Here is a 26,841-nt window from a genome sequence, read left to right on the forward strand (position 1 = left end):
ATTGTGGGAACATGAGAAAATCCAGGAAAACAAGGAGAAGAATTCTGAGTCAAATGAAATTCTACCACCAAGGGATAATGGCCTTTAACATTTCAGCATTTTTAAAGACTTTTCCTGCTGTACTCATATTTAGAAATATAACACATTTAACAAAAATAGAGTTTACTCTGTTTTCATTCTTTTTGTTATATTCAGTCATTAGTTCTAGTCTTGGTGACACCTTTGGGGCCATACCTACTATCCTATATGAATTTGCTTAAAGCAGTTCCCCATGTGCTGAAGATCCATACCTGGGCCGTTGTGCCTTTGTAATAAAGGCTGAGAATAAAGCACCTAAGGTTTCCTCATGGAGCAGACGTGTCCTTGTAGAGATCCTGGCTGAGGGATGCTTCTCTCCCAGGTTGGCTTGGCACCTGGCTATAGCAAGAGCGAGCAAGCAGCTTGGGTTAGAACCAGGGAGTTAGCTGCGGGGGAGGCGGGAGGGCGCCTCCAAATAGGGATTCCGATCTCGCTAGGGAGAGTCAGCAGTACCCTGTAGAGAGAGCTCCATTAGGTGACTGAAGCTGCTCTTGGTATAGTCTTGTATCGTCACGTTCTCCCAGGCTTTATGATGGCTGGAGACAGGACCAGCTGTCCTCACAGCCCCAGATGGCCAAGTTGGAGGAGAGGAAAGAAGGTCATCTACTAACGGGCACCTGGGTGGCTCAGTCGTTTAAGCATCCAGTTTCAGCTGAGGTCATGATATCGTGGTCAGTGATTTCGAGCCCCGCGTCAGGCTCTGTGCTGACAGCCCAGAGCCTGGAGCCAGCTTCAGATTGTGTGTCTCCCTCTCTCTGCTCCTTCCCCACTCACACTCTTTCTCTGTCTCTCAAAAATTAATAAAGTTTTTTTTTTTTTTAAAGAAAGGTATAGGGTTGCTAATCTTGAATGGGGAGATGTGAGGAAAGGTTAACATCTCTTGGAGAAGCAGCAGCAAAGAGGCGAAAAGAGTGTCTGAGCCAGTGGGCTTGGGTTCTGTTCCGGCATCTTGTGCATTGTTCTGTCTCTTTCCTTCCAGCAGGTCCACAGACCAGCATGGCTGCCACTGCCGCTGTCAGTCCCAGTGACTACCTGCAGCCCGCCGCCTCCACCACCCAGGTGAGTGGGCAGTGGCTTCTGAGGGTTGGGGCTGCATCGGCCTGGAAGCACTCCCGGAAGCCGACGTTAAACCACAGCCAAAAGCTCTGTACTGGCTAGGATACGAGACCCGGGAAGGTTCGGTTGTCCGCTTTCTCTGAACTAAGAAGCCAGGGCTGCTTACCTAAGATGGCACAGTTGAGCCGAGGGAAAAGCTGGGTTAAACTCAAGGTCCCTTCCACCAGACCCCCTGACCATAAAAGGGAAACAGAGGCTGTGTCCCTACACAGAGGCTCTGTCCCTGTAGCCTCAAAAGAGCAGCCCTCCCCACTTTACCAGAGTGTTTATTCTTCCTGTTGGCCCTCCCTTCCTCTTTCCCTCCCTCCCTTCCTCAGCTGAGGAATCAGGGTCCCCTTCACCCCTGTGATGGGCCCATGGACTTCTGTCTAAGAGCTGAGGATGGCTCCGTGAGCCCTGAGAAACAAGGATAGTGGGAAGTAAGGGTGTTAGTTTACCCTGCTATGGGGGCTTCTGGAGAGTTACTTCCTGAGGAAGGCATTGCCCATTCTTTCTCCCTGAGAGAAAGCAGAGCCAGCAGGGAGGGGGAAGATGCTGGCACCCTGTCTACCAAGGTGGCGAAGAGCCTGCCAGGGGCCACGAAGGGCAGAGGGTGGCTGGGCAGTGGGTTGACACCTCACTTTCTCTCCGCCTGTTCTCTCGCAGGATTCCCAGCCATCTCCTCTAGCCCTGCTTGCTGCAACATGTAGCAAAATTGGCCCTCCAGCTGTTGAAGCTGCAGTGACGCCTCCTGCTCCCCCCCAGCCCACGCCACGGAAACTCGTCCCCATCAAACCTGCCCCTCTCCCCCTCAGTCCTGGCAAGAATAGCTTTGGAATCTTGTCCTCCAAAGGAAACATCCTTCAGATTCAGGGGTCACAACTGAGTGCGTCGTATCCTGGGGGGCAGCTGGTGTTCGCTATCCAGAACCCCACTGTGATCAACAAAGGGACCCGGTCAAATGCCAATATCCAATACCAGGCGGTCCCTCAGATCCAGGCGAGCAATTCCCAGACCATCCAGGTACAGCCCAGTCTCACCAACCAGATCCAGATCATCCCCGGCACCAGCCAAGCCATCATCACCCCCTCACCGTCCAGTCACAAGCCTGTCCCCATCAAGCCAGCCCCTGTCCAGAAGTCAAGTACGACTACCACTCCTGTGCAGAGCGGCGCCAATGTGGTGAAGCTGACAGGTGGGGGCGGCAATGTGACGCTCACGCTGCCCGTCAACAACCTCGTGAACACCAGTGACTCCGGGGCCACCGCTCAGCTCCTCACGGAGAGCCCCCCCACACCACTGTCTAAGACTAACAAGAAAGCCCGGAAGAAGAGTCTGCCTGCCTCCCAGCCCCCCGTGGCTGTGGCTGAGCAGGTGGAGACGGTGCTGATCGAGACCACTGCGGACAACATCATCCAGGCAGGAAACAACCTGCTCATTGTTCAGAGCCCTGGTGGGGGCCAGCCAGCCGTGGTCCAGCAGGTCCAGGTGGTGCCCCCCAAGGCTGAGCAGCAGCAGGTGGTGCAGATCCCCCAGCAGGCCCTGCGGGTGGTGCAGGCGGCATCTGCCACCCTCCCCACCGTCCCCCAGAAGCCCTCCCAGAACTTTCAGATCCAGGCGGCTGAGCCGACGCCTACTCAGGTACCGCACTCACCCTCTGCACCTGCCTCCCTCTCCTTCACACTGAATGGCTGACGCTCTGTTCCCCCTGGGCTTGCTCTGGAAGATGGTGCTGATGCATTTCCCACTTTGACCTGAGTGCTAGGATTCAGCACCGTCTGGGGTGGGCAGGAAGTGGCCATTTGGGCCGGCAAATGGGCTCTCTTCAGTTCATAGGGCTACGTACAGCTCATCCTTAGAAATAAGCTGAGATGTCCCTATATACCTATATTGTGGTCCAGTTTTTCTTTCAGGGAGTCTCTTTTGGAGGATGGGTAGGGGGCAGATATATACTTTTTAATAGTAAAGTTCGTGTTTTTTTTATTATGGAGCTACATACTCAGAACGGTACAAGAATGAAACGAATGTCATTCAGAACCATAGAATTTGATGTAAAGCAAGAAAATTCTGGTCATTGTTAATGACAAGAAAAAAAAATAGGGAGACACAGGCCAGCTTGATGGCAGGAACTCTTAGGCTAGATTCATCTGTGATGCTAAGAACTTCAACAAGAATGTTCTTATTGGGGGCTTTTATTAAGGTGGTGTATTACTCTGGAATCTCTTTGGCTCTGTGTGAGTTGGTTTTATTCTCTGTGTATGCCTACTAAGGGCCAGAGATGGTGCCTGTGCTGCAGATGGAGAACCTGGAACTCAGGGAAGTTAGGAAGTATCCAGTAGCTCATGGGGCATAGGTGACAAGAGCCAGGATTCAGCTTGAAGTTCTGACTTCAAACCCCACGCTCTTTTCTGCTTTTCACTTTGACTTGCTGGATCTCAGTGGCAGGTGCTACAATTAAAATTGAGGACAAGGATTTTTTTTAATGCAAGAAAACAGCTCCTGCCATCGAGGAATTTATCATGCAGTTGTCTAGAGAGAGAGAACCAAGGCATCACCGACAGTGAGAGTAGGGAGTTGTGTCCTCTTCCTGGGTGGAAAAGGAGTGCGCTTGAGTTTGACCTGTGGACATGGGAGTCACACAGGAGGAAATCTGAGGTCTGCCTTAGAGTGCCTCCTCCCTTCTGGCACATTCTGTATTGTCAAGTGATTTTCTTTAAACTGTTTAATTTACTTATTATAATATCTATGAGGTTTCATCATCAGATCTGCCGTACTGAGGTGATACCCGCTCAGGTGGACACATCCTTGGCAGTACCTCCCCTCCGTTCCCTGAGGTCCCAGATCTTGAGATTGATGGAGGCAGGGCTTAAACCTAGGTCTTCCTAAGGACATAATCATGCAAATGTGCATAGATTTAACTACAACATTATTTTATATTTTATTATTTTTTAAATATTTTTTAAAGTTTTAATTTTTTTTTTAATTTTTTAACGTTTATTTATTTTTGAGAGACAGAGAATGAGCAAGGGAGGAACAGAGAGAGAGGGAGACACAGAATCCAAAGCAGGCTCCAGGCTCTGAGCTGTCAGCACAGAGCCCGACGCGGGGCTTGAACCCACAAACCATGAGATCATGACCTGAGCCGAAGTCAGTTGCTTAACCGACTGAGCCACCCAGGCGCCCCAGTTTTAATTTATTTTTAAAAGAGCGAGAGAACACGAGTGGGGAAGGGGTAGAGAGAGAGGGGGACAGAGGATCTGAAGCGGGCTCTGCTTTGCCAGCAGAGAGCCCAATGTGGGGCTCAGACTCAACAAACCGTGAGATCGTGACCGGAGCCAAAACTGGATGCTTAACTGACTGAGCCACCCGGGTGTCCCTACAACATTATTTTAAAGATAAAATAGTTTTCCAATATCCTCAGGTGCTGTATATTATACCACTAATTCTCTGTTAACTGTAGATGTAGGCAGTTTCCAGTCTTCTAGCTAAATAAATTCCTAAAAGTGGGGCAAAGGATATGGACATTTTTTTAAAAAGGCATTATATTCTGATTCAGACATGGGCAGTTCACGGTCAAATCTGGCCCACCCATCTGCTTTCATAAATAAAGTTTAATTAGAAAGCAGACATGTCCATTTGTGCTGCATTTGCACTACAAGGCAGAGACCTCATCATGACCTAGAGTTTAAAATATTTAGTATCTACCCTTTACAGAAAAAGTTTGCTGACCCTTGCTCTATTTTATGAACAAAAAATGTCTAGTAACAGAAACTTCAGATACACGGAAAATAGCAATTAATGTGCAAAAGGGGCACATATGAGAAAATTGGGGATGAGAACTGTGTATTCATTAAGAGATGCTGTAAGGTTTGTTTCTTTGCTTTTAACTGAGAAACACAGTCTCAGATAACGCAGGAATTTAAAAATAGCACTAATCAAAATCCCAGCAGGACTTTTTTAACAAATAACTTTTTGCCCCTGAATCATTTGAGTGCAAGTTGCCACCACAATCCCTGTCACTTCCAAATGTTTTATAGAAAGGGTCTCATTATTACATGCAAGGACATTCTACATAACGACACAGTACAACCGTCACACCTAGGAAATTAGCAAAGAAACATGCTAGCACCTAGTTTAGAGACTCCACTCAGGCCTCAGCACTTGTCCCGATGATTCCATTATGGCAAAAGAGTCTTCCCACGTAGTTGGGAACTACATGCATGTAGTTGTCATGTCTCCTTAGCCTCTTTCGGTCTGGAACAGTTCTCCGTCTTAACTTGATGTTCGTGACCTTGACATTTTTTTTTAATGTTTATTTATTTTTGAGAGAGGGAGAAAGAGGGCGCATAAATGGGGGAGGAACAGAGAGAGAGGAGATGCAGAATCAGAAGGAAGCTCCAGGCTCCGAGCTGTCAGCACAGAGCCCGATGTGGGGCTCGAACTCACGAACCATGGGATCACGGCCTGAGCTGAAGTCAGCTGCTTAAATGACTGAGCCACCCAGGCGCCCCTAATTTTAATTAAAAAATATGTATTTTTTTTAATTTTGAGGGGGGAGGGGCAGAGAAAGAAGGAGACACAGAATCCAAAACAGGCTCCAGGCTCTGAGCTGTCAGCACAGAACCTGACACAGGGCTCAAACTCACAAACTGCGAGATCATGACCTGAGCCGAAGTCGGATGTTCAACGGACTGAGCTACCCAGGTGCCACAATCTTGACACTTTTGAAGGCTACAGGCCAGTTATTTGTAGAATGTTCCTCAGTTTAGGTTTGCGTGATGTTTCCTCATGACCTCTGGGCTGTGCTTTTTTTTTTTTTTTTTTTTTGCAGAAATACAGAAGTGATGCTGTGTTCTGACCATATCCTAAAAAGGGTGCATGATTTCAATTTGTCTCCCTACTGGTGACAATTAAAGTAGCAAATATGTTCACCAGATTTCTGCACCTTTTTTTCTTTGTAGTGAAGTAGTATTAAGAGGAAGATACTTTGAGATTATGTAAATATCCCATTCCTCATCAGACTTTTGCCCACTTGTTTTAGTATCTTTTATTAGAAGAGATTTTCTTAAAATTAATGTTTTATTTTAGAAGAGGTTATATTTACAGGAACGTTGTAAAGGTAGTGCAGAGAGTGTCTGTTTACCTCTCACTTGAGTTTCCCCCAGTGTTAAACATCATACATTACCAGGTACATTTGTCAAAACTAAGAAACCGACATTGTACAAGACTGTTACCTAACTCCAAACTTGATTTGGATGTCACCAGTCTTGCCATTTATGTCCACCTTCTGTTCCAGGATCCAGTCCACATACCATGTTGCACTTAGCGGGCACATCTCCCTGGGCCCCTCAGGTGATAGCTTCTTCGTCGTTATTTTCCATGATCTTGACAGTCTTGAGGTGTATTGGTCAGGTATCCTACAGAATGCCCCCAGTCTGGGGTTATAGGTTTTTGGAAAGAATACTACAGAGGTGAGATGGCCCTCTAATCACATTATATGAGGAGTACATGATGTCCATATGCCATCCTGATGATGTCATGTCCCTGATGTTAACCTCTGTCGCTGGTTAAGGTCGCGTTTGCTAGGTCTCTTCATTGAAGTTACTACTTTTCCCATTCTCTGTTCTTTTTTGTTTTTAAGTTGATTTACTTATTTTGACAGAGAGAGAGAGAGAGAGAGAGCATGTACGCACACAAGTGGGGGAGGGGCAGAGAGAGAGACAGAGAATCCCGAGCAGGCTCTGCACTGTCCATGCAGAGCCTGACATGGGGCTAGAACTCACGAACTGTGAGATCATGACCTGAACCAATATCAAGAGATGGACACTTGGGGCACCTGGGTGGCTCAGCTGGTTAAGCCTCCGACTTCAGCTCAGGTCAATTCTCACAGTTCATGAGTTCGAGCCCCACATCAGGCTCTGTGCTAACAGCTCGGAGCCTGCTTCAGATTCTGTGTTTCCCTCTCTCTCTCTTTCTCTCTCTCTGCCCCTTTCCTGCTCACGCTCTGTCTCTCTCAAAAATAAATACACATAAAAAAAGAGAGAGAGAGATAGACACTTAACCGACTGAGCCACCCAGGCGCCCCTCTCTGTTCTTTGGAAGGGAGTTGCTAAGTCCTAATATGGGAGTTGCCCGTATTCATGGGCAAGAGTGGGGGTTAAGAATTAAGCTCTGCATCCTGGAAGAGAAAGTCTCTACATAATATTATTGGGAATTCTTCTATAAAGATGACTTTTTCTTCTTTATGTACTTATTCAATCATTTATTTCTAGCAGTAGAGGGACTCATGTATATCTATGTTATACTTTGGGTTATAATCCAGGACTGTGTTATTTATTTTGTTACTCACATTGGTCCCACCCTCGGCCATTTGGAGCTCTTTCGGGTTGGCCTCTGTATCCCCTGACATACTCCCATCCTTTTCTCTTTTAAATCAACTGTAAATATTCACATACTATGAAATTTACCCTTTTAAAGTGTACAACTCAGTAGGTTTTAGTATTTTCACAGAGTTGTGCAGCCATCCCCACTGTCTAGTTTTAGAACATTTTCATCACCCCCCCAAAAGAAACCCTGTACCTTTAGTAGCCACTCCTCCTCTCCCCTTTCCCCCAACCCTGCTGGCGACCACTAATCCATTTTGTGTCTTTATGGAATCGCCTATTCTGGATATTTCATTAAATGGAACCTTACAATAGGTGAGCTTTTGCAGTCGACTTGTTTCACTTAGTAATAATGTTTTCAGGGTCCATCCCTGTTGTAGCAGGTTCTTCATTCCTTGTATTTTTCTAGCCCCAGCCCTGGGGTGGATCATTCTTCCCAGGAGTCCTGGTTCTGATTGGAAATTGTGTCATTCTCTTCTCCATCTGTTTATTTATGTCAATAGGGACTATTAGGTTCCCATTTTATCCAGTGGGTTATAACCCATTAGTATTATTATTTTGATGTTCAGGTTTTCCCATATTTGGCCAATGGGAGACCCCTCAGGCTGGCTCCCGTGTCCTCTTCCCATGACACCACCATTCTTGTACCTTCGTACTTTCTGGTACAACAGGTATTCCAAGGTCTTGCACTTTCCCTGCCCCCAAACCTGGAATCAGCTCTTTCTCCAAGGAGCCCTGGTTCCTTTTAGTGGAGCATGAGTTTTAGAAGCTGAGACCTGGGTGCTGGGTGAGCTCATTATCCCTGGAATATTGCTGCTCCCAGCCTCTCTCAGTGGACACAACCAAGAAGTATACATAAATATACATAAGTACGTATGTACACATATATGTAATACCTACATAGATAAAGATACGGACACGCACATACCTACATATATTATCACACGTTTCTATCTCTGTTTCTCTATATTGAAACCCAAGAGTTTCCACCAGTACCTCCGATTCCTATCCAGTGCCACACACTTTATTCTCGATTCTCCCTTTCCATATTTGTAACCATCTTCTGTGACAGAACCCTCGCTTCCATTAGCCCTAATATACCCCTTTCTGGATCACTGCCCCCTGGATTTCAGCTCTCCCATGTGGACAGGTGCCAGCTGGGGCTGCGACACCTGTGCCAGGCTGCTGTTATCACTGCCCCACAAATGCCCTCCTCGTCCCACTCACGCTCTAACGTGCATATTTTTAAGGCTTTTGATAGACCTTCCCACATTTCCCTCCAGTAGGACCAGACCACCTCACAACTCCTGCTCCTGATGTAAGAGTGCCCGTTTCCCTGCTGTCTCACCAACAGTGAGCCTATTTTATTTTTCTATCTTTGCCAATCTGAGGTGGAGGACAACTGTTCCTCATCGATCGTGCCTCCTAAGAGCTATTTTCGTTTGGCGGTCATTCATGGTGCATCTTTTGTGAAGTTCCCATTTAGCTCCCTTCTAATTCTCTACTTCTGACGCTGGTGTTGTATCTTTCATGCTGAGGAAATTCGGTGTTTGGTTTCCAATCAGTCGTCAGCATTTGCCACCTTAGTGTGGGGATGCCATCGACGGTGTGTGAATGTAGGTCTGGGCCAGCTGGGGAAGACTTGGGTGGGTGAAGAGGCACCCTCACTTCTCGCTTGGGTGCGGAGGGATAACACTGTTCAAAGTGCAGGGGCCCAGCCTCTGCTGGGGCACTGACCCTTTTTCTCCGGCCCTTCCCAGGTCTACATCCGTACGCCTTCCGGTGAGGTGCAGACGGTCCTCGTCCAGGACAGCCCCCCAACAACAGCTGCAGCCACCTCTACCACCACCTGTAGCAGCCCTGCGTCCCGTGCTCCCCATCTGAGTGGGACCAGCAAAAAGCACTCGGCCGCAATTCTCCGGAAAGAGCGCCCCCTGCCAAAGATCGCCCCCGCTGGGAGCATCATTAGCCTGAACGCAGCCCAGCTGGCAGCAGCGGCCCAGGCCATGCAGACCATCAACATCAACGGTGTCCAGGTCCAGGGTGTGCCTGTCACCATCACCAATACCGGAGGTGAGAGTGGGCCCTTGGGCCAGGGTGTGGGCAGCAGGCCTGCTCGCCTCACCCCTGGGAGCCGTGGGCTAGCCCAGGGTTTCCAGGAACCACAGCGAGAATACCGCCCATCATTTGCCTGGTCCCTTCTAGCTTAAGAGCGTGTCCACTTGGTCCTTACAGAAGTCCTAGGAGATAGTTTTTGTTTTTTGGGTTTTTTTGTTTTTTTTAACGTTTGTTATTGAGAAACAGAGACACAACATGAGCAGGGGAGGGGCAGAGAGAGGAGGAGACACAGAGTCTGAAGCAGGCTCCTGGCTCTGAGCTGTCAGCACAGAGCCCGATGCGGGGCTTGAAGTCATGAACCGTGAGATCATGACCCAAGCTGAAGTCGGATGCTCAACCGACTGAGCCACCCAGGCGCCCCTAGGAGATAGTTTAAGACGCGTGTTGGCCCCACCTGACAGCTGAAGACCTTGAATATGATGGAGAAATAAGATGTACTCAGGAAAGCTCTCCAGCTAACATACACATGCAAATTAGCATGGTACAGACCAGAGAGGGATGTTCAAGGGAGGTTCCAGGTAAAGGGACTTGAAAGAAGGCTCCTAAGAGGAGACAGCCTTGAGTTAACGGTTAGAAGGAAAGGAGGGAGCCTTTGGCAGTGGGAATGGCTTGCGCTACACTTCAGCTGGGTGGTAATACTTGGCAATATTTACAGCGCCATGGCCCTTGCACGTAATCAAAGGAACATGGGAGCTACCTAGCAGAATGGTTCCTGGTGCTTTAGCTGGGTGTTCTTAATTTTTTGGTTAAAGTTTTTTAGAAATTTATTTATTTTGAGAGAGAGAGTATGTGAGTAGGGGAGGGGCAGAGAGAGAGAGAGGGAGAGAATCCCAAGCAGGCTCCATGCTGTCCACGCAGAGCTTGACGTGGGGGCTCGAACTCAAACGGTGAGATCACGGCCTGAGCCAAAATCAACAGTCAGTGGCTTAACCATCTGAGCCACCCAGGCGCCCCCTCGTTGAGTGTTCTTCAGCTGGGTGAGGAGCACTTTTCAAGCCAGCGGGAGTTCTCTCATCCTTAATCTCCTCTCATCCTTAAATGAATCTATGTCACTCTGGTTTAGAGGCATAGGATTGAATCCACTCAGAGAGACACCAGTGTTAGGTCAGTGACACTCCCCATGCTTTGAATGGCTTTATGCACGTTGCAGAGGACTTGATTTGTCCCGTTTCCGCACTCTTATTAACAAAAATCCCTGGAGACGTCCCTGAGAGCAGAGTTGGTATCTCACAAGGGCCTGAGGTTGGAAGCGTTTCTGAAGAAACACTCCAGGACCACTCAAGACAAGACCCTTCCCCACTGAGGTCACGTGGGCAGAGTCTGACACCGAACTCTGCCTGCGTAGTGTAGTGTTCAGGACACTCCCTCGGAGGTCGACTGCCTGGGTTCAGACGCAGCTTCTACCAATTATTACCTATGACCTTGATATGCCGTTGAGCCTCAGCCTCAACCATAAAAGAGGGATAACAGTCTCTAACTCGGGGGGTTATGAGGGTTAGATCAGTTAACACCTTTAAAGTCTCTAACTTGGTCTCTGGCACCTGACAGCCTCCCAAAAGTGTGAGCCGCTCCGATGATCATCTGTGTCAAGTGCAGCAGGGAAGAGGGGTGCCAGGCTTCGTGACCCTGAACCCTGCCCCCCTCTCGTCCACAGGGCAGCAGCAGCTGACGGTGCAGAACGTCTCCGGGAACAACCTGACCATCAGCGGGCTGAGCCCCACGCAGATCCAGCTACAGATGGAGCAGGCGCTGGCCGGAGAGGCCCAGCCCGGGGAGAAGCGGCGCCGCATGGCCTGCACGTGTCCCAACTGCAAGGACGGGGACAAGAGGTGATTCGAGGGGGAGGGGCCACGCCCCCAGCCCGGCACGGACCCTGTTGCCCCGGCCCTTCTCCGGGACGCAGGTGGGAGAGGGGTGAGGTAGCAGCTGCCTGCCACCCGTCCCCCTCACCTTTCCTGTGCCCTCCGACCTGACCTCTCGTCCTCTCTCCGACCTGTCCTGCCTCCCTCTTCTACCCCCTCCCTTTCTCGGCTTCCCACCCCCTCCGTCCCCACCCTCAACCCAACTCCCAGGTCTGGAGAGCAGGGCAAGAAGAAGCACGTGTGCCACATCCCCGACTGTGGCAAGACCTTCCGCAAGACGTCCTTGCTGCGGGCTCACGTGCGCCTGCACACCGGCGAGCGGCCCTTTGTCTGCAACTGGTTCTTCTGTGGAAAGAGGTTCACACGGAGCGACGAGCTCCAGCGGCACGCCCGCACCCACACAGGTCTGTCCCCTCCCCTGCGGCATGCTCCGGGCCGCACGGGGTGCTTCCGGCCTCTCCCTCAGCCCACTCAGCGACATCGAGATTCCCGGCCGCGCTGAGAGCTACACTCTCACTTCTCGGGGGGTCCAGGCCTACCCAGGAAATTCTTTCAGGCCAGTCCTTTACTGTAGCGTTTGCCAGAGTGATGCCATTCACGTTACGCAGCCTCGATGACGTCTGCCGTAGCTACACGGTTATTTATTTAACAAACCCTGCTGTACCGTGCCAGCCACTGGACAGTGCGTGTTACCAATGAACTAATTTAATCCTTACAACGACTCTGTGGGGAGGGTTCTTTATTATGCCCATTTTACTGAGACATGGGGAGGTGGCCGGGTCACCAGGCCCTCTGGTTCCCAGGTCAAAATCTCTTTTTTTTTTTTTTTTTTTTAAGTTATTTATTTTGAGAGAGCATGAACAGGGGAGGGGCAGAGAGAGGGAGAGAGAAAATCCTAAGCTGTCAGCGCAGAGCCCAACACATAGCTCCAGCTCACGTCCCGTGAGATCATGACCTGAACCGACATAGTTGGACGCTTAACTGACTGAGCCCCCCAAGTCCACGGTCTAAATCACTGTCCCACACTGCCTCTGCTACTATCACTTTCCAAATGATTTTCCTCAGATTGTTTCACTGTTTTTACTCCTTTACGTCTAGTGCAATATTTTTGGCACCACAGGCTTGATAATAGTTACATATTTTAATGCGCTGGCAAATAAATGCAAAACTGTGAAGTAGAACAGTATTCGTCCAGCTACCACCTAACACTGTCGCGGGCATCTCCAGTGGCCTGTGGCACATGCTTTGAGAACCACTGCCAGGGCGAGTGTCTCCAGTGAGCAGACCCCTGGCCTGGGACTAGGGATGGGGCACGTGACCCGAAGCTACAGCCCCTGGCCAGCCACCCTCCCGGGGGAAGAGGAGTAAATATTCAGAATGGCAGCTGACAGGTCGGTGGGCAAGTGGGGTTTTTCGGCAAGTGGGTCAGTCACAGGGACAAAGATCAGAAGGAAGCAGGTGACAGCCCTACTTGGGAAGAGTCCTGGGTGCAGGTACAGGGACACGAGTACAGCATTTCAGGCAAGGGACAAGGGAGGGGAACAAAGTAGACTGGGAAGTGACGTCATGTGGGGGGTGGAGGGAAATATGAGAAGTATGAGCTGCCGGAGGGTTTAGGTGAGTCGACCACAGGGAGCTAGCGTGTAGGCAGGAGGCGGGTAGGTTATGATGATGACAAGGCAACGCCAGCTTTACAGGGTGCCCCTCACACCTCACGTGCACCCCCTCTTCCGGGCTGGGACAGCATCCGCATGTGGGCTCTGAGTGACGCGCATCTCGTCTTTCCAGGGGACAAACGCTTCGAGTGTGCCCAGTGTCAGAAGCGCTTCATGAGGAGCGACCATCTCACCAAGCATTACAAGACCCACCTGGTCACGAAGAACTTGTAAGGCCAACTGAGGCGGGAGGCCCTGAAGATACAGTCCCCCGTCTGTGTCCTGCCTGGGCCCCTGGTGGAAAGGAGGCTCCGGGTGCCCTGGGCCACCCTCAGCCCCTCCCTTCTGTTCTGCGACCGGTCCCATAGGAAGGGGCTCCGTCGCCCAGTGCTCACCTCCTTCTGAAGCCCCTTGGCTCTGCCCTGGCCCTTCCCTCTCACCTCGAGCTCCGGCCTGCCCAGACTGTGGACAGTGGCCGTGCCCAATGAGACGTTCTAAACCAGGACGAATGGGAACCCTTATTTCCAAAGGAAAAACATGAATTTCACTCCGTCGAGGAGCAAAGTGAGCCCCCCCCCCGACCCCGTCCTCTCCCCCCAACACTGCCGGAGTCGCATTGTGCCATGCCCCTCTCTCTCCCGCCCCTCCCCGGCCCCGCCAGCCACCCAGGACGCCCCGGGACCCTGTCCCCAGGGCACGGCCGGCATCCACCTCCAGGGAGGCTCACGGGGCTGCCTCACGCCTCATGCCACATGCCCAGCCCTGCCACCGCCCTCCTCCAGCACATTCCAACTTTCTATTTAAAAAGTCGAGCTATCCACTGATGCCCTCTTTTTCTATGGAGAACGTTGCCTTATACTCTACTTCAGATGATGAACACTGTGTATTGTGTGTGCTTTAAAGTTTTATTTAATTGCTCCCTTCTTCTTGTCCTCGTTACTTGCCTCCCCCACGCCTGCTTCAGTTGAGGGTTTGGGGGGCCATGAGGAGCGTCGGGGTTTTTTCTCTCTCTAGCAGTTTTCTTTTCTAAAGGACACAGCATTTCAACTCAAATCTGGATTCAGATGAAAACACCTCCACCTCCTGATCCTCTGCCCTCAACCCGCCCTGACCGGCCCCAGCCCTACTTGTGTATAGTGTATATTGTATAATAGACAATTGTGTCTACTACATGTTTAAAAACATATTGCTTGTTATTTTTGAGGCTTTTAAATTAAACAAAAATCCAACTTTATTTTTAGTTGTAACTGCTTGAGGTATGTTTTATGAATTAAGTGACAGATTTGTTATCCTTTATTAACGATGTACTTTGTTGGTCAGCACTGGGCTGACAAAAATTTTTTCTTGCTAATAAATTTAGTTGCCTGAGGCAAAATCTGCAACTTGGCAGGTGCAGCTTCTTTGATCTTTTACCACAGAGAGCTTGGGGGGCAGCGGGGGGGCCTCCAGAGGAGGGAGCCCTGGCTTCTCACGGCAGTCCACGCTGGGACCCAGGCAGGACCTGCCCTCCCGGCCTGAGCAAATCCAGGCCGCAGCCTGAAAGGGACCGCGGCCACACGGACCTCCTAGCGTTGGCATGCAGCCCAACAGCAGACGGGTGGGACCTCGGGGCAGGGCCTAGTGTAGGTGTTCCCGCTTCCAGAAGCCAGCTTTGCGGGAATCAAAGCTGGCACGCTCTGCCTGCAGACTCGAGTCACAGCAATGCCTTCCTTATCAGCGGGCGAGTTCCTTCCACTCCCCAGTCTCGAGAGGAAGGCTTTGGCCTCAGAACCTGTTAGTAGGAACTGTTACTCTGGGGGAGAGAGCTTAGTCCCTGGGGATCTTGGCTTTGTCCCTTCCAGAGGCTAAAGAGTCTGGAGAAAAGGCGATTTCTTAAGGGCCAAGATCCCTTTCCAGAGCTGGGACCCCAGCTTTACTCAAGAGAGGACCCTGGCCACACATTCCATTTTTCCTCTGTTCCCCGCCCCAGCACCCCAGAGAGGACAGCTGGTTGATTTTGGTTTTAACAAGTGCTGCAGCTCTGAAATTCTGGTGGGGATCTTGGGGGAGCAGAGCTGTGAGGAGGACAGCAGGGCACATGCTTAAACCTAGCAGGGGCCAGAAGAGCATCCGGGCTGAAGGGAGAGGTGAGTCACACAGACAACAGCATGTGCTTTCCTTTCAACAACGACACCCCTTACGCTCAAAGGGACACAGCCAGGGATGCTGTTTTGCAGGAGTGGCAAGGCTCTTTTTTTTTTTTTTTTTTTTTTTTTTGAGCTATCCATTCCCTCACTCTGTTTCCTTTGTCACTGGTGGCCTGCATTTGCAAGCAGATAGCTTTTACTCAGAGCCAATCCACCCTCACGTCGGAAGAAATAACAGGGATATGATCTCAGACGGATCATGGGTTCTCTGCCCCTGACCACTGTACACAAACCCTTTGGGTGAAACCAGACCTGAATGTGCTCTGGCACAGAAGCCTCTCGAGCAGCCCCCATCACTCCTGTATCTCATCGCTGCACTGGCAGGAGGAAGACGCGAGGTGGTTTCTCTCACTCACGTGTGGGTCACAAGGCTGGAAAAAATGTCTGGCTGTGTTCTGAACTGGGATTGGTGGAGAGAAGGGGATTACTAATAAAGTGGCCACTTTCTGCCACATTCCCCGCCCCCCCCCCCCCCCCTTAGCTTTGCTTTTAGTCACAAAGAATTCTCCTTTCCTGGGAGTTGATTCCAAGCCATAGGCTTAATGCTTCACGCGCAGAAACTGACCCAACTCCCGGGCATCCTTTGGAAGTGAGGGTGCCAGCCCCCGGCGGGCAAAACTGCCTTTTGGCACTCGGGATTTCCCTTCTTCAGGGAGATACTCAGGTTCCACAGTCAGGCCTCACTATCTCTGCTTCCCATGGGATGCCTGAGTCAGATGGGGAGTGGGAGAGTGCTCTGCTCTCTGCCCAGTGTGGGTGATGGCATAAGGAAAGAACAGAAGGACCTGGGTGGCGAGTTAGCCCTCATCTGCCTTAGTTTACTGGAGAGTTGCAGGGGGCAGGGTCTGTGGATGCCGTGATGTAGCCCAAGCTCACCCCAGGGCACCTGATAGGCCCTGGTGGAAAATCTGGGGGCAGGCCACCCCCAGCAGCTCAAGAGTGTGGGTCACGCTGCCCGAGTTCCCTCCTCTGCCCCCTTCCCTCCTCAAGGTCGTTGGCATCAAGTCCCCCCCTCACTGCCCCCCTCCCTTCTGCTCAGTGATGCTCAACACTGGGGCTCTTTGATCCCAGGTACTAGGATTACAGGCCTGGAAGGAAAGGGGACTGGGTCCCTCCTTTCTGAGACCCTCCTTCCTAAAGGCAAATCCAGGCAAAATACCTTAAAAACAAACAAACAAAGAAAACAAAAAACAAAAAACCCAACTAAGCCAGCAAATAGAGCTCAGGCTTTCTTCAAACCTCAGTCCATCTTTACAATCACCTTCTGAAGGCCCTTTGAGGCCCCCCGCTGGAGAATGACCGAGAGCCACCTGCAGCCTCTCAGGTCCCTGTACCCACTGGGGGCTCATGGCTGATGGAATGCGGCTGTGGTCTACATGGTGGTGGATTCAGGAACCCTAATTCCGTGATTCACTGCCTTGGGAGACCTCTTGTGACCTGACCAAGGTCTTCGGGGGTGGGATGAAGTCACTAAAGGAAGCGCAGTCATGTCGGTACAAGTGGCAACTAGGTTTCCTAGTGAAGGAGAGGAGGAGGGAAAGGAGGAGGCGGGAAGCGAGCCTGGGAAAATGGACTCCAGAACAGGGACGGGCAAACCACAGCGGGCAGGGCAGAGGATCAGGGCTTGAGGAGGAGAGTCAAACACTTGTTCATCGCCATTCTGGGCGGGAGGAAATGAGAAGTGACCACAGGTCAGGCCAAAAGCAAGGACCAACCAGGACTTCTCAAATGAAACTAAGAAGCCACCAGGTCATATTCCTTTGGGCCTGCCTGGGAACCCACCATCAGGCCCCCTCCCTCTGCCTGTGGCCCACACTCCAATGACCAAGGGAGCCAGGGCTGATGCCCTAAGCCTAAGCCTTGGAAAGCTTAACATCCCTCCAGGCAACGAAAGCACTTGGCCCTGCTCCCACCAGGCGCAAAACCCCCCAATGCCCCCCCCCCCGCCATGCCTAGCACCCAGGTACAGAGAAGCTTCACAAAGGCAGTTTATGCACAAACATTACAGAAGAGCATTTCCTGGCTGCGACTGAGCAGGAGCCAGAGACAGTAAGGGATGTGGTCCCTCCCACGAAGGCACTTCTGATGAGGCCTGGGGCTGCCCATGAATGGACGTGTTTGGGAAGTGACCCGTGAGCACATGCAAGGGTTGTGAGGGGTTAGCCACACAACCACGGGCAGGACACTAGGGTAAGGGACAGCCTCCTCTCCAACGCACTGCAAGCCTCTGACGACCCGGCTCCCATCTAGGCCCCCCAGTGACCACACTATTCAGGGCTCAGGTATCTGCTGGCTGAGTACCAAGTACCCACCCTCCTGTGTGTCCTCAGTGCACCCCAAGGCTGGACCCAAGAGTGCCTGAGCTTAGGGCCCCCAGCGCACCCCATCTGGCCTGCCATCGGCCTCCTGGAAGGCTGGGCGCTACATTTTACCGCATCACGGCCACCTTCTTGGGCCTCCCACCTCCCGCCGTCCTCCTTAATTCTCCCAGGCCCTCTTCCCTTCTCAGACATTCTCATCCTCCCCCATGGCCTCAGATACCACCTCGGCGGCTCGACGCCTAACCCAGTCTCATCAGCCTAGACCTCCCCCCTAAGCTCCAGACATGATTATCCAACCTGGCCAAACATCGGTGTCCCATAAACCCTCAAGCTCCATGGGTCCGACTGGCTTCGTTTTCCCCCCAAAACCTCCTCCTCCAATATGCCCCACTTCAATGAACAGCACCACCCATGTTTTCTAAAGTTATCATGGTGGGTGGATTCCCTCCCCTCCGGCGGCGCCCCAGACTCCGGCACCAGGCTCCCAGCTCCCAGCTTCTCCTTAGACAACACTGCCGAATCTCTCAACGTCTCCCTGTCACTGCCTCGCCCTCCCTTACCCACCACCCACGCGGTCACCAGAGTCAGGTCCCCAAACACAATCACTGAGGTCCAAGTGAAATATATAATTCAACCAAACAATTAGACTACAAGGTGACATAAGGACATAAATGCAAAAGCCCCGGAAGAAAACAGGCGAGGCACAGTCCCCAAACCTGTACCCAGCCCTTTGTTTCATATTGAGAAACCAGTGTGCCTCCTCCGTACAGTGAAATATTACAATACGTTCTCTTTTCATTTAAGACTCTCCCGAGGAAAGATTAATAATTTTACAAAGTTGGGGGAGGCAGGAGGGTGGCAAAGTGTTTAAGAAAAAGCAGTAACCATAAAAAATTCATTTCTCCCACGCAGACAAAACCCCTGCTGGGGTTTCGGCAATAGCAGCAAGGCCGGCCCCTCTCCAGTTTGCGCTGCAGGGCTGTTTTCTGATCCAGACACCAAATCCCACCAGGCAGAAAAGCACAACACAAGCCTGCTTGTTATTTTCAAGACGGAAGGGAAAATCTAAAAAGGCAACCAGTTGCAAACTTCCTGCCTAATCGCCAAGGATGGGAGAGGCTGTTGGAATCTAGTGCTTTTTCTCTCCATCTGGTCTTAAAAAACAGAAATTAGACACTCTGGTTCAACAAGAGCAAGAAGGATTAAAAAAAAAAAAAAAAAAAAAGAATTGCTGTCTAAAAGCCTGACCCTTTCCACTGCCTGATCTTCAGCAGGTGCAGGAGCCCTGCCTACTTGTCCAGCCTGTTCCTCACCATCTTGCTCTAGGGGAATCACCTGTTTGTTCCACATTTCCCTAACACTGTGCCTTTACCCACATCGTTCCCTCTTCCCAACATGCCCGTTCCATTGTCTATCTGGCAAACACTTACTCAGTAAGACAAATCAAATGTCTGCTCCCTTACGAAGCCTTTCTGACTGACCCCTGGAGACCACTTTCTCCTTTCTGCTCCCTTTTACCTCACAGAGATAACTGTTAAAGTACCTGTAACTCCTCAGCCTTTAGATCTGCTTCCCCCTATAAACTACAAACCCCCTGTGGGCAGGAAGCATGTCACTTTCTTCGTCTCAGTATTCTCAGACCTAGCTCAGTGCCTGATCCAAAAGAGGTCTTTAACAAAATGTCTACTGAATGAATAAATATCTATACTGAGCTCTTGGCTCTTAAGCAAACCATTCAGATGATCCTAGTCTTGTCCCAGAGTTCCAGGTCCAGGGTAACATAGCCCAGGAGTGCTAAGAGTGGGGCCCCATGAACAAAACCATCTGAGTTGAAGGGTGCTAATGACCGCTTACACAAGTTCAAGTGCATGCACTTGGAAGGCGCGGAGAACAGCAACGTTCACAGGTGGGAAGACAACCTCAACAAGAAAGTAAGTCCAGTCAACTCCCTCAGTCATGTGGATGGAGGAAAACGATGTAGCAAAAATTTCCAACCAGCGGAGAATCCATCGATCAACATCATTAGGATTTGAGACATGTATTATTTCATTGCAGTAAATTGGTCTTCTAGATTCCATTTGGCTCAAGCTACAACCATATAATAAAAGATGATAGGTATCTAATGTTGGGCTTTATGAAGCATCACACTTAGTAATGCAGACACCTGGGTAGGGCAGGAAGTTCCCCTTACCTGGCACAGTCCTGGGGTGCCTGCCTAGATGGCTCTGGCAGCTCCCCTTCCTGATGTTGGTGGAAACCAGGACTACTGAGAGGACTTGACCCAAGGCTGCCCCAGCCAGGTCAAAGCCGGAATGGGTACTGGTAGGTTTTTCCATTTCTCAGCCCTGTGTCCACAGCCTGGAAGTGGCTTTGCACAGTCACTTGCTCCCCTGTGCCCCCAGTTATGGCTGGCATTGACATAGGAACTAGACTCCAACTACCTAGGAAGGGCAAAATGTGAAGAAGGGAGAAACTTGGCTAAGAGGAGGGAGGCCCAGGAGGGGTGGGGCTGTGGTAACCTTTCCATCTAGCAGAACACTGACTAGTGCGAACTCCACTGCATGAAAGGAGAAACCATGAGCACCATGAAAGGAGAACCCAGGGTTCAGAGCTGGGCAGGGAAGATGGCTCTGGTCTGGGATGGCTTGATCCCAAATGTCTCTCTTCCTGCCTTTCCATTCAGCAGTCTTCCTTCCCACCCCACAGCCTCTTCCTGACCCCACTGCATCTCCCCAGACTCCAGAGAACCCCACTCCCACCCCTGCCCCTGCCTGCCCCCCTCCCTGCCCCATAAATACAATCAGGCACAATACACAGTATCCATCCTGTGCGACCCACAACTCACTTCAACCTCTCCCACCCAATTTCTCCTCCTAACTAAATTGCCCCTCCTGTGTCTCCCTATCACCTGGCCTCAGAGTCTGGCCCCTAACTCCGTTTTCCATTCGTCCTTTCCCTGCCCCACCAGCTTCCCTCCAGGGGCTACTTCCTGCACTAGGCTTGCCTCCAGGCACCTGCTAGGAGCCAGCCATTTAACACTGACCACTCCCTTTAAGCCCCCAGTGACTCATTCCCCGCTCCCAGCCTGGGCTGCTGCCGTCCCTATACCTTTAACAAACCTCCACGTGCATGTTAACGGCGGTGACAGCATTTCCTTGGGTCTCTGCTCCCGCCCCCGGAGGCGCCGCCCATTGGCTGCTAGGTTCTTCTGCTCTCGCTCTAATTGGCCTCGCTCCCGCAAAACTCCAACCAATGGCCTCTCGGCGCCTGTCTCCCTCCTCCGACCCTGAGCGCCCATTGGCTCTGGGGACTTAGTACCTGTTAGCCGGGCTTGGCAACTGGAGAATTCTTCCTTCCCCCGGGTAAAGTCCCATGCTGAGAAATTGGTTCCGAACCCAACGGAACCTGGCGCCGGGCGACTTCGGGTCACGTGGCTGGCGGCCTCATGACGTGCGGGCTGCGAGGCGTCACCGCGACGTTCGGGCAACCTACCGAGCGGCCCCTACCTCCACCACCTGTGCGGTGGCGGTGTCGTCATGGACCTGGGACCGATGCGCAAGAGTTACCGCGGGGACCGAGAGGTGCGGCCGCCGCCGGGCAGGGCCTCCCGCAGGGAGGGGTCCCCGCGTCATCCCCCGAGGGGAGGGGAGTTTGGGGTCACCCGCGTAGGAGAAGGGTGTTCAAAGACAACCAACAGGGGGAGGGGCTCTGGGGAAACAAGGATGAAAAGAGGCAGCAGGTCACAGTGGGTACGCGCGCGAGCTCTGGGGGCGGCCCTGGCTGGGATCCTGCCATTCACGAGGTGCATCTCCTTGGGCGATAACTTAACCCTTCTGGGCCTCAGAATTTCCTCACCTGGGAATTGAGTACCTTACTCAGGGATGTTGTGGACTTTGATATTTGCAAAGTGGTTAGAACAGTGATAATCACCTTCTAAATATTTGATAAGTGACACATGGACGAGGGGTACTGACTCAAGGAGGTGGGGAAGAGAAAGCTCCAGCTCTCACTCACTGCCTGATTCAGCCCCTTCCCTTACCATTTCCAGAAGTTCTTTTGCTTTTTCCTCCTGAGAGGAGGATCCAACAGAACTGTTTAGGAATTGAGGCCAGAGCCACTGTTTCTAAATCTGGTTGTGTGTGCGCATTTCCAGAAGTACTTGCTAAACATGCAGTTTTTCCTTAAACCTCAGACCTACTGAGAATTGGGGAGGGGGGGGGCGGAGCCCAGGAATGTGGCTTTTTTTTAATGCTCCCCGGGTGATAGGTTTGACACCCTAATTCATCGATCACTAGCTATGGGACTTAGCAACTTATGCCATGTGTTTATGCCTCTGTCCTCACCTGTAAAATAGGACTAGCAGAACATGGGTGCTGTTTTTTGTTTTAATGAAAAGTGCCCGGAACAGTACCAGGTACACAGTAAGTGCTGTATGTGTTTATTAAATAAAACTCTCCTTTCTCAGGCATTTGAGGAGACTCAGCTGACCTCCCTGGACCCCATGAAGCAGTTTGCTGCCTGGTTTGAGGAGGCTGTTGAGTGTCCTGACATAGGGGAAGCCAATGCCATGTGCCTGGCTACCTGTACCAGGTAGGCATAGCTGTGGGCCCATCTGTGAGTGGGTACAGATGAAGTAGGAAACTCTCAACTTAATGGAATGTAAGTTTATGTTATAGCTATGTTATTAGCATGCTGGGTGGCCTCAGGCATGTTACTTGTCCTCTCTGGGCCTCCGTGCCCTTACCTGTAAACGAAGATCACACTTCACCTAATTCCATTTCAGTAATAAAATGTACTGCCTCGTTTATCTCTGCTCTTAACGCACCTCCCCCCAGCACCTCTGTCTTTCTCATCCCTATTTACCCAGTTCCCATCTGCCTTTTAAGAGCTACATCTCCTGGGGGGTACCTGGGTGGCTCAGTCAGGCTTCCAGCTTCAGCTCAGGTCATGATCTCACGGTTTGTGAGTTTGAGTCCCGCATTGGGCTCTCTGCTGTCAGCGTAGACCCCACTTCAGGTCCTCTGTCCCCCTCTCTCTCTGCCCTGCGCACGCACTCTCTCCCTCGTTTGCTCGCTCTCAAAAATAAACATTAAAAAACAAAACAGTTACATCTCCTGGAACCTCTCCATAAAGCTCCCTCCCTCTTCTGAAAGCTAGCACAGTGCTTGGTTGTATTATTTATTTAACAATCAGTCATATACCCCATGAGACACCTCTTGTATTAGCCTGTTATTCAACTCTTCCTTTCTCCCCTCTATCAAAGTGTAAGCCCTTAAAGGCAGGGCTCTTGTTCTGTGCCCCTGGATATCCCCCAGAGCTCTGAGCAGAGACCCTGGTATAACCACCCTTTCTGTGATCACTAAGCATTGGCTGACTGCAGTATTGCTGGAGTCCGCTAGGACTGCTATGATAAAATACCACAGACTGATAGGCCTAACCAACAGAGATTTTATTTTCTCACAGTTCTGAAAGCCAGAAGCCCAAAATCAAGGTGCTGTCAGAATTGGTTCCTAATGAGGCCTCTCTGGCTTGTAGATGGCCGCCTTTTTGCCATGTCCTCACATGGCCTTTCCTTTGTGCATGCAGGGAAAGGAAGGGAGAGAGAGATCTTTCTGGTATCTCTTCCTCTTCTCATAAGGACACCAGTCCTATTGAAATTAGAGTCTCCCCTTTATGACCTCATTTAACCTTAATTACCTCCCTCAAAGCCCTATCTCCAAATATAGTCACATTGGGGGTTAAGGATATGGGGGGGACTCAGGGCAACACAGTTCAGTCCATAACAGGCCCCAGGCAGTGATGTCATACTTGCACCTCTAGGACAAATCCCCGAGGGCAAGTGGGAATGGGTAGCCTGTGTGCCCTGACAGTGCAGAATAAGGGGGCACAGGTGGGGGGTGCTCAGGGGAGCATCTGTGGGGAGGGGTGGTAGCAGGGACTTTGAAATGGGCTCTGATGCTCTGATCTTTGCCCCAGAGACGGAAAACCCTCTGCCCGCATGGTGCTGCTGAAGGGCTTTGGCAAGGATGGCTTCCGTTTCTTCACTAACTTCGAGAGTCGAAAGGGAAAAGAGCTGGTGAGGGTTCACAGTAAATCCTCCCGGACCTGCAGGGTCCAGCCCTTGCTTCCTCCGTCGCTTTCATATGCCATCCCTGCTCCAACCCACTTGCTGTCTGTGGTTAGGCACCGTCCTGCCTGCGGGCCTTTGCACTTGTCCTTCTCTTTGCCGGGAATGAGGGCTGCCTCTGACCATCCCTGTCATCTGTTTACCTAACTACCTAAGTCCCTCCTGTCCCTTCGGCTCTCAGACCCAGGAAAGTCCTCCTCAGTTCCTGTGCTACATCAGTCACTGTTCACTGTCGTTATAACTTGTAGCTTTACTTTCTGCCCTTTTTCCAGTTTATAATTGTGGGTTTATTTATGTGGTCGTGTGATTTGTATTTGTCTCCTCTGCTAAACCCCCAGTAAGCTCTGTGGGGACAGAGGCTGCATCTGTTGTTTCTGTTATTCCCACCACCACCACCCCCAGCACCTCTCCTGACGTCAAGCCTAGAGCTGATACTCTGTGTGCATTCTGCTCATGAATCCAAAGAAGTAGCCCTCCCTGAGTCCATGCCAGCCCCAAATGTATTTCTGAGGACTTGCCAATCTATGGATTAGGGACCTGGCAAGCCTCACTTTGGAGTCCACATGGCTTTGGTTCTCAGCATAGCTCTACCACTTACTGTGTGAACTTGGGCATGTTACTTAACCTCTCTGAGTCTATCTCCACACCTGTAAAAGTAGGCACACCTTTGAGGGTTTCAATGAGATGCTGTAGTGAATGCATCCGCTGGGGGCCTGCGTGCTACAGACTTCCTGCCTTCTTTCTGCATGGCGGAGGTGTCCTCCCTGCTGTTCTGCTGGCTGACTGTGAACTCTCTTTCATTTTCAGGACTCCAATCCCTTTGCTTCTCTTGTCTTCTATTGGGAGCCTCTCAACCGTCAGGTGAGTGAGCATTCCCAGGACAGCCTGGGGCTCATGATGGATGAGCCCCGTGGAGGTCCCCAGGCCAGGCAAACATCCCACCTCTCAAATACCTCTCAGGGAGCTGGTCTAGTTGGGGTCAGCAGTGATGGGCCGGTGGGTAAGGAGAAGAGAGAGGAAGGAGCCCTGTGTTGGTAGGGAGGGCGGGTGGTATTGAATGCTGTCTAGCCAGGGCCATGCCTGAGCAGGTGCGTGTGGAGGGCTCCGTGAAGAAGCTGCCTGAGGAGGAGGCTGAGTGCTACTTCCACTCCCGCCCCAAGAGCAGCCAGATCGGGGCCGTGGTCAGTCACCAGAGTTCTGTGATCCCCGATCGGGAGGTGAGTTGGGCCCCTCCTTAGTTCTCCGGGTGGCAGGGGCCTTCGCTCCTCCCCAGCAGCTGTCTCCGGAGGATGCCAGGGCCCTCCCTCTTTAGCAGAATGAAAAGATGGTCTTCCTGGGGAAGTAAGGATGAGTAGTGGGGAAACTGGCTTCCTTCGTCTGACCCTCCAGTTGGACTGTGCTCCCAGAGGCCAGCCTGCCTTGATTACCTGTGTCCCCCGTGCCTGGCACACAGCACGTGCTTAGTAAATCGTTAGTAAGTGGTCTGGGCCTTCCTCCATTTCCTTCCCCTGGACAGTATCTGAGAAAGAAAAACGAAGAACTGGAACAGCTCTACCAAGAGCAAGAGGTGCCAAAGCCAAAATACTGGTGAGTGATACCTGCTGGTCCTTCAGCAAGGGGCACCAGAACCCTCATGTTTACTCACAACCACCTTATCTGTGGAATTACAGATCTATTTCCCCCTGGTAATCCTCCTCAGATGCATCCCAGCAACTTCCTTCAAGGGGCGCTGGGATGGGGACTCGGGACGGGGGGCCCTGGGATGGGGACCTGCTGGAAAAACGCACAGAGCACGAACCCGCTGCTTCTCCTTGAAGGGGTGGCTACATCCTGTACCCACAAGTGATGGAGTTCTGGCAAGGCCAAACCAACCGCCTGCATGACCGGATCATCTTTCGGCGGGGCCTGCCAACAGGAGACTGCCCTTTGGGGCCCATGACCCACCTTGGGGAGGAAGACTGGCTCTACGAGAGACTTGCACCCTGACTTCCAATCTGTTCGTGCAGACCAGAGCTGAGGCCGAGTGCTAAGAGAGGGTGTGGGGTCTGGAGCCAGACCCTTCTAAACTCAACTCATTTCCCTCCCTATTCTGTATTTTCAGTTGGCTTTCAAGTAGGTGGTCTAGTAGAGTGGATAGACATTTACAAATGGGAAAAAAAGAAATCCCACAATTATATTCTTGACCTTGAATGTGATTTATTGGGAGAGTTCCCTCAAGAGGTAATAGCTGGTGTGATTCCCTTTTTCTGGTGACCCTGAGAGGGCCCCCAGCTGCCCTGTTACCAGTGTGACTGAGCCATACTGCCCAAAGCTGATTGGTTCCAGCGTAAGCACCTGAGCCAGTCTAGCCAATCGTTTTTTTCTTGTCAACAATTTGAAATTTGAAATGAAGAGATCCAGAGTCTGAGAGGCATTGTAGCCAAGTCGTTAATGGCAGCCAAGAAGATACAGCCTCCAGCTGCTGCTCTTGAAATTCCCTGAGTGACCTTGGATCCCTTCTCCCACCTCTGGGTTGTGCAATTCCTCCTCCCGCCTCAAAACACCCACTATCCTGTGGGGGGGGGGGGGGGGGAAGAGGAAGGGAAGGAAGGGAAGAAGGAAGTTAGGAAGGAAGTTGTTTGGCGCTTAAACTAGCTAGAATCAATTTCTGTTGCTTGCAACTAAAGGAGACTTAACTTATTTACTTGTGTCCCCTACTGATAACTGCCTCCCATTATCTGAAGCACCACGATGTGGAAAAGAGATTAAATTTATTCTCTGGAGCTCCAAAGGCACCATAAGTGGAAGTTGCACGGAAGTAGATTTCATCTCAATGTGAGGAGAGACTTCAAATAGCCAGGACTGCCTAAGATGGAGTGGACTACCTGTTAGGTAGCAAGTGTCTCTAGAAGTATTCAATCCCAGGTAGTCAGGAGTTTTATAGAAGGGATTCATGTGCTGGTACCTATCAGCCCGGCAGATTTCAAGCAAGCTTTACTTTCCATGCTTGTTTATGAGAATTATATCTGTGTGTATA

The 26,841-nt window shown here is 51.1% G+C and overlaps 2 protein-coding genes and 1 long non-coding RNA gene across 7 annotated transcripts in view; 2 read left to right on the forward strand and 1 right to left on the reverse strand.

Annotated features, from left to right (window-relative positions):
• The window catches only part of SP2 (Sp2 transcription factor), a 30,711-nt gene extending 16,141 nt beyond the window's left edge, over positions 1–14,570 (forward strand). For 3 of the 5 annotated variants that reach the window (XM_047845634.1, XM_047845631.1, XM_047845635.1), the window contains exons 2-7: positions 1,058–1,137; positions 1,840–2,814; positions 9,317–9,629; positions 11,329–11,503; positions 11,747–11,940; positions 13,325–14,570. In XM_047845634.1, coding sequence (XP_047701590.1) covers positions 1,075–1,137; positions 1,840–2,814; positions 9,317–9,629; positions 11,329–11,503; positions 11,747–11,940; positions 13,325–13,425 — 1,821 coding nt within the window. In that variant the 5' untranslated portion in view covers positions 1,058–1,074 and the 3' untranslated portion in view covers positions 13,426–14,570. The remainder of the gene's footprint in view (positions 1–1,057; positions 1,138–1,839; positions 2,815–9,316; positions 9,630–11,328; positions 11,504–11,746; positions 11,941–13,324) is intronic. The other 2 variants (XM_047845636.1, XM_047845632.1) reach the window with 1 other exon arrangement.
• A 3,712-nt stretch (positions 14,571–18,282) lies between these two features.
• On the reverse strand, positions 18,283–20,765 carry LOC125158482 (uncharacterized). The gene is made up of 3 exons (XR_007149424.1): positions 20,713–20,765; positions 19,890–20,139; positions 18,283–19,786 (listed from the first exon to the last, which is right to left on the reverse strand). It is a non-coding gene; the product is annotated as an uncharacterized LOC125158482 (long non-coding RNA).
• A 262-nt stretch (positions 20,766–21,027) lies between these two features.
• PNPO (pyridoxamine 5'-phosphate oxidase) lies at positions 21,028–26,482 on the forward strand. Its single transcript, XM_047845637.1, is given in 8 exon segments — positions 21,028–21,199; positions 21,201–21,279; positions 22,164–22,288; positions 23,675–23,774; positions 24,633–24,686; positions 24,914–25,042; positions 25,342–25,412; positions 25,643–26,482. Coding segments are annotated over 8 exon segments (783 nt in total). The 5' UTR covers positions 21,028–21,143; the 3' UTR covers positions 25,812–26,482.
• The last annotated feature ends 359 nt before the right edge of the window (positions 26,483–26,841 follow it).

Source organism: Prionailurus viverrinus, unplaced genomic scaffold, assembly GCF_022837055.1.
Source record: "Prionailurus viverrinus isolate Anna unplaced genomic scaffold, UM_Priviv_1.0 scaffold_35, whole genome shotgun sequence".
In the NCBI taxonomy this organism is placed as follows: Eukaryota; Metazoa; Chordata; class Mammalia; order Carnivora; family Felidae; genus Prionailurus; species Prionailurus viverrinus.